General features: G+C 48.7%; 1 protein-coding gene across 5 annotated transcripts in view; it reads left to right on the plus strand.

Annotated features, from left to right (window-relative positions):
• LOC130392307 (protein MTSS 1-like) overlaps positions 1-12,494 on the plus strand; it is a 64,922-nt gene that overhangs the window by 37,179 nt on the left and 15,249 nt on the right. For all 5 annotated transcript variants that reach the window (XM_056602799.1, XM_056602801.1, XM_056602802.1 and 2 more), the window contains exons 4-6: positions 685-769; positions 3,229-3,320; positions 4,603-4,677. In XM_056602799.1, the coding sequence (XP_056458774.1) occupies positions 685-769; positions 3,229-3,320; positions 4,603-4,677 (252 nt within the window). The remainder of the gene's footprint in view (positions 1-684; positions 770-3,228; positions 3,321-4,602; positions 4,678-12,494) is intronic.

The raw sequence follows: 12,494 nt of genomic DNA on the forward strand, positions 1-12,494 counted from the left end.
TCCACCCCCGCTCCGCTCCCCTCCGCTGAGTTACTGAGTGATTGTTATTGGCTCCAAAGACGCAGAGGAATATTCCCAGAAGGCGACTAACCAAGAAAAGCTCTTCACTTCACAATGTCTTTCCCAACTGCTCCTCGTTGGCGCTCAAGTGGAACAGAGAAAGACATCTCATTCCCTCGCTCTCTCCGCGCTCCCTCCTTCTCCGTTTTGACACCGTGCCGTGGAATGTGAGCCACTGGCACTTGGAGCAGCCTCGCTATTCCTCTGAGCACGCATACGCCTCTAATAGCCTCAACGTGAATCCAAAAGGTATTCGGTAATGCCGATGACTTTAACCACGGCAATAACAGATACAGGGGTGGATGGAAAGTGTGTGTGTGTGTGTGTGTGTGTGTGTGTGTGTGTGGTGTGTGTGTGTGTGTGTGTGTGTGTGTGTGTGTGTGTGTGTGTGTGTGTGTGTGTGTGTGTGTGTGTGTGTGTGTGTGTGTGTGCAAATGTGTGTGTGTGGGGGTATGCGTGCAAATGTGTGTGTGATTGTGTGCTTGAATGTGAGTGTGTGTGCGTCTGACGCATAACTACGTTAGCGTTGTGCACTTGAATAAACCCACCATTTGTCGGCTGATTTAACGGATGGCTTGCGTGTTGGCTGTTCCTAACCGCTGGTTTGTGTTTCTGTGTTGCCAGGTGGGACCCGAGACATCGGCTCGGCCCTGACCAGGATGTGCATGAGGCACCGCGGCATCGAGACCAAACTCAAGCAGTTCTCAATGTAAGGACCTCCACCGTCATTCCTCATTCACCACCATGACGCTTTGTTTATGCAGGCGAAACGCCCGCACAAACTCTATCCTGTGTATTACGCACATAGTCATACTTGCACGTACCCACGCAGTTTTCTATGTAAGGAAGGAATTCATAATTTCGATTTTTTTTTTTCCCCCATGTATTTTTTTTTATGGAGAACCTATCTTCATGTACACATATCACTAACTCCTGCTCATGTTGACACTCGGCCTCATGTATGTACTTGTATGTATACATACGTGTTCTTCAATGTATTCATAGTGTACTACACCTTCATACGATACATTCTACCTCCTCACCCTGCTCTATTTCTGGTACTCTATTTCTATAAGGCTCCCCAGATAGCACTGGTTGCACTCACACACACATACACACACACGCACACGTACACCACACACAAGTGTGTACATAAGTAACTAGTCATTAGCCATATGAACTCTGCTCGCCACACTTAAACTGCTACCTAGCTCATAATCTCTACTCGTTAAATGCTAACCTTGGAGGACAGCAGGCGAGCTAGTGGGTCTAGTCTGGCTGAGGCTCGGGGCTTTACACACACTCACACACATCGATCACAACCTGCTCTGCTGGGTTAAATAAATGATCATTATCACAGAAAAAAAACTGGATAATGGGTTGAAATATCACACGAAAAAAAAACTATTAGATTTAACTTCCATAGATCTTACTATGACCTCTTCAATGTTCAGTGCACCTAGAATGCGCACCTAGAATGCACTGGGTCGTAAATGCGATCTAAACGGCACATGGGCCCTTTCAGATGCAGTTCTGATGATTTAGCACCCATGTGTGTAGGTGGTGGGCCGGGGGGGATGCACGTGGCTGTAAGTACCGCGCTACACTTAAGAGGCTTGATCAGAATGCTGGTCAGCCAGACGAACTGTCTCTTAACAAGCATTCCAACACTGTGGGACATTCCACACATCAGACAGACAGACAGACAGACAGACAGACAGACAGACAGACAGACAGACAGACAGACAGACAGACAGACAGACAGACAGACAGACAGACAGACAGACAGACAGACAGACAGACAGACAGACAGACAGTCTTTAATAAGCTCTCTCTCCTCCCCCCCTCTCTCATTCTATATCTTTGTATCCCCTCCTGTTCGTTCTGTCTGTCTGTCTGTCTCTCTCTCTGTCTCTCTCTCTGTCTCTGTCTCTGTCTCTCTCTCTCTCGGGGGGGCTCTGATTTCGGGTGGCATTTCAGTAGAAATTCCTTCGGCTCGTCATAGCAGAGCAGTAGTTGGAGGGGGCCGGGGTCCACACTCACACACTCTCTCTCTCCTTAGGGACATGTCTGTGGGTGGGACATTTCTAATTTTAGTATAGGTCTCTAGCCTGCAGCTGCCCAGATCACACACAGTCGCAGCCCTCCTGTGTCGCGCGTGTGTGTGTACAGTTGGTTCATGATTGACGGTCATCTCTTCAACAGCCCCCCCCCCCTTCATGCCACAGCTAAAGTCATAAAATATGTAATCGTTTCTTTCTGTGCACCTTTTTGTTTTCCTTGTCGGTCACCTATCTATCAGCCGTTCAGTGTTTCAGGACTTTTTTAATGTTTAACAAGACAACAGCCAGGCCCGGTCCACGCTATGCTGCTATTAGGGCAGGGCCATGTTGCCAAAATCAACTATCGATAATTTGGACGAAATACCTCGATACAGATATTGACGAAAAATCCTTTGTGCTTTCACAAAATATGTTCACAATGAGAAATGTGGGTATAATGACCAACGGCGAATAGTAATACAGTCTGGTGAGCTCGGAAAATGAAAACTCTTGACTGTAAAGCAGACTTTAAAACCAGAAAAGGCAACATGTATCCCTATATATCTATTCTCACGTCTCCAATCTGTAGAATATTGATATATTGCCCAGCCCTAGCTCCGTGGCTTCACTCCATTACCTTCAACTCTTCAACATTGACCCTGTCTGCAATTCAACTGACACCCTAAAAATGCAAACCATGCATGTGAGACCCTGTGTGGGGCAGTCCCACACACACAAACACACACTGGGACCAAGTGTGTGTGTGTGTGTGGGGGGCAGTCCCACATACACAAACACACACTGGGACCAAGTGTGTGTGTGTGTGTGTGTGTGTGTGGGGCAGTCCCACACACACACACACACTGGGACCAAGTGTGTGTGTGTGTGTGTGTGTGTGTGTGTGGGGCAGTCTCACACATACACACACACACACTGGGACCAAGTGTGTGTGTGTGTGTGTGTGTGTGTGTGTGTGTGTGTGTGTGTGTGTGTGTGTGTGTGTGTGTGTGTGTGTGTGTGTGTGTGTGTGTGTGTGTGTGTGTGTGTGTGTGTGTGTGTGTGTGTGTGTGTGTGACTGCATGGCCTTTAGCCGGGAGCTAACCCTGGTTCCCTGTGTCGTCCCCAGGACCTTTGCGGACTGCCTCATCAACCCGCTCCAGGAGCAGATGGAGGAGTGGAAGCGGGGCGTGGCCACGCTGGATAAGGACCACGCCAAAGGTACCGCCCCCAAACACCCAGGGAACCCCTGCACAGCGTACACAGAGCTCAACACAGGCTCTGGGGTTACACACAACTCCAGCTAGGCGTGTAAATGCCACGTATACAAACGTCATTTCACATCCTGTAACCTATGTATCTAGAGCATATTTTCTCTGGTCTCTCACTTCTCAGACATTCACAATCCTTCTTGTATTCAAAGTCCATCTTTTATATAGTGTAGCGGGCCAGTGGGTGTGGGGTTTCCACGCTACCAAGTTGAGTAGATAAATGACACAACACACAGCAGTTCACGTGCAGAATGGTTTATTTACCTAGTAAATGGAAACCAGGGTGGGAAAGGGACATCCACCTCCTTTATGCTATCGTCCGTCAAACACCTTCCACCTGTCTCTCTCTCTCTGGGCGTACCACACTGCCAGGCGATCACACCGATCCTGCCTGTCCTTACCTAGCCCTAGCTCCTCTTCCAACTCCAACCTCCCCACATGTCTGTTGGCTAGCCCTTTTAAGCACAAGCTCCCCTGCTCAACGATCCCCAGGCTCGCCTCATTAACGTGAGGAAGTCCATATATGGCTTGGGGGTGGAGCCAGCAGGTTGCCGGACCTACCACTCCCCTCACTCCTCCCTGGCGTCTGCCACAATAGTCATCCATCCACTTGCCTTGCATGTAGCCAAGCCCGGCGCATTGTGTTGTGGCCACCCCCCCCCCCCCCCCCCCCCCACGCGTTAGATTAGATCCCTATTGGTCTGCGCTTAGCAACCTCCTGTCTAAAACAAATCCAATCCATAATCCAACGCTATGATTTCAAAACGGAGGAAACAGAGAAACGTGTGAACGTATACAATACAATGTTATTCATGTTACATTGTCATTGTACAAAGTCTGACAGAATTTACACCTTGATCTAAAGTGGGCCAGCACGTTCTTGTGCTGTTCTTGTGCTTCGTCGAACTTAATAAAACATCCGGCTGCCGACAGTCATGGGTTTACTAACGTAAAACGAGGCTCACCGCTCTCCCATTGTACCGCTCATTACTCTACTTCTTTTGAACCCATTTCAGCTTTTCTTTAATGTTACGCAACACCGACACCGTATGACGGTGCTAACACATACTAGCAAGCTAGCGAGCTACTCCTGGCCTAAATGTAAAAAGGAAAACACTAGCATGCTTCTACTACACTATGCGTCGCTCGGCCTTTTAATGAAACTTGATTTTTTTTAATGTGTTTGCCTCCATTAACCACTCTGAAACCCTACCACCCCCTCGATTCTCCAGAGTACAAGAGGGCTCGCAATGAGATCAAGAAGAAGTCTTCAGACACGCTGAAGCTGCAGAAGAAGGCGAAGAAAGGTGAGCGGAACCCCCCCCCCCCCCGCCCTTCATGCTCTGCTATGAAGGGCGTTGACCCAGTGTCTCCCTCTGGGTCCGTCTGTCTGTCCACTCTTTCTGCTGCTGCTGCTATTGGTTGTGATGTGTGGTCACATGATGCGATACCCGAGTGGTATGGGTCGGCTCTGCCAATCAGTACTGGTTGGCGACGATAATGCTTGCATACATCACACACGCTCGCGAACATTCACACACGCATACACATTCTTTATTTCTCTTGTCTTTCCCATGTCGTTAATTTAGCTAGTGATTTATTTCCTCTGTTAATTGCAACCAGGGTGAAATCAAACACCCTACTAAACTATAATTATTTGTTTCTGTTCCCAAAGGCGGAGAAGTGATTGATTTGTGTCCCGGCAATTTCCTGTTTAAAATGAGTTGTGCAACTGTATACGACTCACATGTCGTATCTAGTATATTTCTCTATAGCCTAAGAGCAGGGAGGGCGATCAAACTCTGTTGAGGGGGAGATAGAGGGAGGGAGGGAGGGAGGGAGAGGGAAAGACTTTGAGTGATTAAAATGGAGTATGTCTGTATGCTGTTCTGTCTGTTGCATATCAGTGTCCACACAGAACATGACTCAAACAAGCTGGATGTAAACGGGGAGCTGTTGGCGACACGGCAGTTGGACGCTCGCCCAGCGCTGCGCACAACATCTTGAGCTGTCCTCTGAGTGACTGTAGGCATTGTTAGCCAGCCTCATGAAGAAAAAGCTAAGAACGCTGTGAGAGTCATTTGTTTTCTTTTGGTATACTCTCTCCGCCGGCGCACCCTGCTCACTGTTCTAATAACCGCAGGATAATCTGACAGCCGTCTGGCTCGCTTAATTGTAAACAGATCCCGCTCGGAGCTGTACGGCGCCCCCATAACAACTTATCGCATTCAAGAGTTCGCTGCGACTGCTTCGAGATTTCCCCACCAATTAGTTTTAAACGGGGCGCTGAGATCCCCTCAGGGGGGGGCTGGCGTTTGATGCCCGGCTGCACCAGGCTGCCCCATGCCCTCTCCTTGGAGACCATTGAAGACAGCTGCTGCTCTGGATTACCCCACAATGCATGTCATTTGGCGAATTTGACCAGCATGCACCTGGGCTCGGCTACTTACTTGGGGTTTAACAGCGACCCCACCGGCCCTTAGTTATCGGCATCAATGGTAAATGTTAAGCCTGCATTTAAAGAGCGCTTTTCAAACCAGGGGCCACTCAAAGCGCTGTACACCCATTCATACACACATTCAAACGCCGTCGGGGGTGTCAACCACGCAAGGCGACAGCCAGCTCGTCGGGAGCGGTCGGGGTTAAGGTGTCTCGCTCAGGGACACCTCGACACCCGGCTTGGAGGAGCCGGGAATCGAACTAGCAGCCTTCCGGTCACCAGCCAACCCCGCTCTACCTCCCGAGCCCCACGCCGACATGAATCCTTTCTTTACATCGAGGAACTGCTTATGGCCGGCCCGGCACAAGTCCAAACAGACGATGGGGTCTGAACAGCGTTGCCGTGACGCCCAGGCGGCGGACAAGCGCGGTGTCCAGGAGCTCCAAACATTGCCTTACTTGGTATCCGCTGCCGGCTGGGGGCTCCTTGTGCTGTTGGCGTTGCACTCGCACACAACCATTAACCTTGAGCGGGGAGGTAATAAAGTGAAACACCATAAATAGGAATTCTGGACGGCGTTCCCGCGCAACGTCTGGCTCATCAGGGTGTAATGGGAACCAGGGGAGGAGGAGGAGGCGGAGGGGGAATGTTGTGCTGGATGTCGGTTTTTTGTGTTTTCCTTCGGGTTTGCAGCACAGCTCATAGCTCCGGTAGGTTCGGGCTGAAAGCGTCGAGAGAGCTCAGCCAACACACACCGCGTGGGAGCTGTTGACCTAGGGCTTCTCTCGGCCCAATTAGTGGTTGGGTTTTGATAGTGCTGCTCACTGCTTCCCGCCGGGCAGGTTTACTACAGGTGGTTGATCAGCCAAGGTCTTTTATCTTTTTAGATTTTTCTGCTTTATTACAAGTCAAACTGTGTCATATTAATCAACACTGTACTGTACAATATTTGGCAAAATACCGAATACCTATATTGATATTACATGATCTTTTCTTAACCGTAAGCGGGTGCAGGTTTCCAGAGCGGCTACTTTCCTACGTCGTGGGCCTGGTCTTTGGTTGTGTGCTTCCTCCCTGATCTCCGTGCCCCCCCCCCCCCCCACTGGGTGGGCTGCACCGGTGTTACCTCCCCCCCCCGCTCTGTGCTTTGCTTTATCTGTTGTATATCACACACACACACGCACACGCACACACATACATATACACACACACATACATATACACACACACATACATATACACGCACACATACAGATACATGCACACACACATATACACACACACACACACACACTCACATATGCATGCACACACACAGACTGGTCATTAAGTAGGCAAAATATGCTGTGTTTTTTGTCTCACTCCCACGTGTGACTCAACTAATAGGCTCGTGGACCCGTTGACATCACACCCAGTTTATCTCGTCTGCAACACACACAGACACACACACAGACAGACTCACAAACACACAAACAAAAGCTTAGATACAGACACACACACACACACACACACACACACACACACACACACACACACACACACACACACACACACACACACACATGCTTAGAGACACACGCTTAGACACACAAGCAAAAAACACACTGACTACACAGATAGACAGACAGACACACAAACACACAAGAAACAAACACAAATGCTTATGATGCATACAAATACTCAAGTTTATACGGCTTATTTTTACGGACTAAACAACGGTTCAGGAATGAGGGAAAAGGTCTCTCTGGTACTTAATGCACCGTGTGTGTGCGGGCTGTGTGGGTGCAGAACCGGCGTGATCTGTTACCTCTGTGTTTACCAGTATCTGAAGGGCATCTCATGACCGTGTTTTTCTGGCTGGGCGCGAGGCAGAGAAAAAAAGAAAAAAGCGTTACTGGAGAAAATGGAATCATTGGGTCACGTGAAAAGCCCTTGTAGTTGAGTGGTGTTAGCATCAACACGTGCGCCATGCATGTGTGTGAGAAAGTGATCCAGTTCAGCTTTCATCCTTTTGTGAGCCTGGAGGGCTCTACTTTTGATGACACGAAAAGTGTACGCAGCCAAAAGTTTGAAGAAATTAGAGTCAAACGCGTAAACAATAACGTGACCTACATTGAGTCCGTCTGTCTGTCTGTCTGCCGGTGTCTGGGTCTGTCTGTCTGTCTGTCTCGCTCTCGGCCCGTCTGTCTCGCTTTACCTTCTAATGCCGAGCATGTGACTCAAGTCCTGATAAGGATTTCCTTCTGTGCGTGTTCAGGGCTCGTTACACCGGCTGTGTGAACCCAGGGGCGACTGATAACGGAGACACTTGTTCTTCTCTCTCGTTCAGTAGCGCACAATCTGCAAACAGGAGCCCTGAACCGATGAGCAGCTGAAAGGATGTGTTCTCCGGGAGCACCCACGCACTCACACACCCTCAATATTCCTCTCGGCTCCTTCTCATCCACCCATTAGAAAACCCTGGGACACCAGAGAGCCCTGACGCAGCAAAACATGTTCACCCTTCGCTGAGCTAGAAGAAGACTAGAGTAAATCAAGTTAATAACGTTGTATGCAAGAGACGTTTGATAAGAGGAGCCTCAGCAGTCATTACATAAGGAGGCTAATCTGACCAGGCTGGGACTGGTGTACACACACACACACACACACACACACACACACACACACACACACACACACACACACACACACACACACACACACACACACACACACACACACACACACACACACACACACACACACACACACACACCTCTGTATACGTCTCTATAACTCTCCATATGTAGACACTAAGTGTATTTATCTATAAGGCGGTCTATGCTAAGCAAGAAATTAGCGCAGCCTTTTTTGGTGTTGTGGACCTAGCAAAGCCCTGTGCCGGGGAAGCTGTTTATTTACATAATAGTCGGCTGGAAACTTGGCTAGCGTGTATCACTAGCGATTCATCACAGGACGCGCATCCCTGTAGACTGAGGCATCGTCCTGTAGCAACCTGCGGGAGAACCAGTCGACCGTTCCGAGTTGGATCTGGGCCCGTTCTTCTTCTTCACAGCGGCCATTTCTCCCGATAAGCTGATTTCCCTGGAGGGCCAGAGTTGGTTGAGACCTGTTAAAATAACTCTGGGTTTGCTCATTTGAACGCAGAGGGCCGGATTATGGTTTGCCTTTGCAAAAGCTTAGCCATAAAGCTCTCCAGCGAACGTTAAACTGCTACTCTGAGAGGAAATCCACTCTAAATGAGAGTGTGAGTGAGTGTGAGAGGCCCAGTTAGTGGTGGATTGTTTTCTTGGGAGATTGAGAGCATATTTTGCGATTTAGCCTTTGCCATTATTGTCAATGTCCTTACCATTATAAATCGAGTGCTGTTCTAGAAAAACATTTATTTTCAGTTGCAATTACCAGAAACAGCTGGTCATTTCATTGCATTGTATGGTTGCCTCCAGGCATTTTGTCAATATCAATCTGGAATGGAGGTGAGGAAGTCTGTGTGTGTGTATACTTTGGCCCTCCTTGCTCTCTTACTTTATACTTAATCTTCTCACACAATCTTAATCCGTCTCGCTCACTCTCTCTCTCTCTGTCTCTCTCACACACAACCGTGCCTCTATGTTCACCTACCAAAGCGACTTAGTGTTGTTCCCACAGTAACTTAATCCCACAATCTGTTTGCATTGTTCCTAAAGAGCCACCTCTTTAATACTTAGTTTTTTGTTAGCAGATTATATTGAGGGTAGCGTCATTGAAACTAAAATCCGAAATGTTTCACTTATCTCACCTTGATGCCAAATGATTAAGTATTCACCTTTCAGTTTGTTGTCTTGGCTGTTTTGCATTCGCTTCAGAAACCAGTGAGACTTATTGATGCACAAGCAATTCATTTATATCTCTGTCAAATATTTGTCAATGAACTGCCAACAAGGGTCAATGTAATACCGTAGAAACCAGTCTGAAGGCTTGGCTCCACTGACCCTATGAATCGATATCAGGGACTTTATTTATGAAACACGATTGATCCGAGACGTTTTAAAATCAGTGATAGTTGAAGGCGAGTTGAGATGCTGATCAATTTCATTGGATAGAATTGTTTATGAGCTCTATTTTCCACAAACGTATGCGGTTCTGTTGGGTATACTTCCTTTTTGAGTACACTGCAATACTTGAATGCAGCTTCTCAAAATGGCTTAAAACGCCATCCCTTATTGTGATCAGGGAGTGCAGTGGGTCCAGTGAGTCCACTTTCCAGCTCTGTCTGGCCTCAGCGTCCAATCAGAGCCTCGTTAGCGAGACACTGAACCGCTCGGTGGAAGAAAAGACATTCCCTGTTTTAGACCATGTAACACAACCCAGTTTTATTTTTAACTAGGTCCCTTGCTCGTTCTCATAAGGCCCCGGCTTTTCCCGAAAATCCCAAACAACGTAAATGTATACTTAGCATCCGGAGGCTTAGAAATCAAATCCGCCTTTGGGTCTGATTGTGTTTGTAGATCTACAGAGAGGAACTCTGGTAGACGCTGCAATTTCCAATTCTCTGCTCTGCTTAGTCCCCCTGTCTACTCCCTTCTCATCCTGCCCACATTGATTTGTTGTTCTTGAAGACAAACTCACTTGTGACCTCCCTTGTAAACCGGCTGTCAACACATACAGCAGAATCACAGAATGAACCGTAGCCACAATCACAACCCTAATGTAGTATTGATCACAAACACTGATGTTATTCAGGTATATCTTCATTTCCACACTTATCTTAATCCGCCTCATCCGCGGACTGCCATTCACTGAAACATTTTTGCACTTGAGTCTAAATCAAACTCTAGAAACATGGGATGTTTTGATGAGAATACGCTCGTATTTTGAGGTCGAGGGTTGAATTATCTGTCTGCTTCACTTCTGTGATTATGACCGAAAAATGCAGCAAAATTTGCGTTCCAACTGATGGTTGACGCGGTTTAGTACTGATGATACTGATTTTCTCACTATTTCTCGCGTTTTCCTTAATCGGTTATGTGCCATGTGTAACGGGACCTTCGTGTGCCTAACCTCCCGGGTCTTTGGACCGAGTTGGAAACGCAGACCACTAGGAGCTGAGGAACCTTTAGTCCTTTGACTAAAGGGACCAAACGGTTTCGCTTGGTGGAGCTGCGATGTCATTCCAACTCATTCCCGCGTGAATCCCAGCGAGATTCAAGAGGAAGAGACGTAGCAGAAAAGCCTAGCCTTGGCCTGAACCCCGGGGTTTGCAAACGAAGCGGTGGGAGAAGTGGAAAGCCGAGGCTGACCGCGCTAGACGGGCCGCGCCACAGATGGTCGGCGGGCTGATTGCGCAGACAACATGATGGCGTTCCCTTCTGATGCAGTCATGTCGTTCTCTCCTGTTCCTTATGGAGACGGACAACATGATTGGCCCTTGGACGGAGACCGCGGCTGCGTCTGCTCCTCTGCTCCTCTGCAGCGGAGCGGGCCCCTTGGCAGTGGGCCCCGGGTCAGAAACCTCAATGCGGGACGCCAGAGCCCTTTGTTTATCTCAAGACAACAGAGCCGACCAGTGGATTGGAGCTGTCTTTAATGGGCCATTCACTTTGTGTGTGTGCTTGTGTGTGTGTGTGTGTGTGTGTGTGTGTGTGGTCGGAAAAGTCCTTTAGTGTCTGGATATAGTTCATCCTGCGCCAGTCTTCCTGCCACCATAGAGGACTCAAGAGATACTGCCGCTACACACACACACACACACACACACACACACACACACACACACACACACACACACACACACACACACACACACACCACACACACACACACACACACACACACACACACACACACACACAGGACGTAATGACTAGACGACCTTGGCGTCTCCTCGTCTTCCTCATGCTCTCGAGGGTCACATGCTCGTGTCACACCGAGCTCAGATGTGCACACCTAGACCCTGAGGACACTCACACGCTTACACATGCACACACACTCACACACACACTGGGGCACACACACACACACATTTGGACAAATACACACCAAACGCACACACAGACACAGTGGGGGGCACACACACCAAACGCACATACACACACACAATGGGACACAAACACACTGGGGCATTTGCACACACACGCGCGCGCACACACGCGCGCACACACGCACACACGCACACGCACACACACACACTGGGACACACACACACACTGGGACACACAGAACCACAAAGAGAGGAGCCAGCCAAGCGTCCCCATGGCTGTGAGGTCATTGTCCTCGGTCCGGCTCCAACTTGCCTCTTCAGAACACGACTTTAACTTGAGGAGAGAAAGACCGTCGGGCTGACCGTGAAGGGGCCATCTTTCGTTGTCTTGTTGGCCCAAAAATGGGTTGCAGTAAATTGACCTCATTGGAAAGCCTCCGTCACGAGACAGACTCACTAAGTCAGGGAATGTTCGGGCCATTCTAATCGCTTTCAGCCAGTATGTCTTCTCATGTGTTATTTTAATGAGAAAGTGCACAAATAGATTTTGTCCATCTTACTCTTGACGGATTGACTGACTCTCTGTCCTTCCCGCTCTTTCTCCCTCTCAATCTTTATGTATGTATCTCTCCCTGTCTGTCTCCCTGTCTGTCTGTCTCCCTGTCTTTCTCCCTGACTGTCTCTCTCTCTCTCTCCCTGTCTCTCTCTCTCTCTGTCTCTCTCTCTCT

The sequence above is a fragment of the Gadus chalcogrammus genome, chromosome 11 (assembly GCF_026213295.1).
Source record: "Gadus chalcogrammus isolate NIFS_2021 chromosome 11, NIFS_Gcha_1.0, whole genome shotgun sequence".
NCBI lineage: Eukaryota > Metazoa > Chordata > Actinopteri > Gadiformes > Gadidae > Gadus > Gadus chalcogrammus.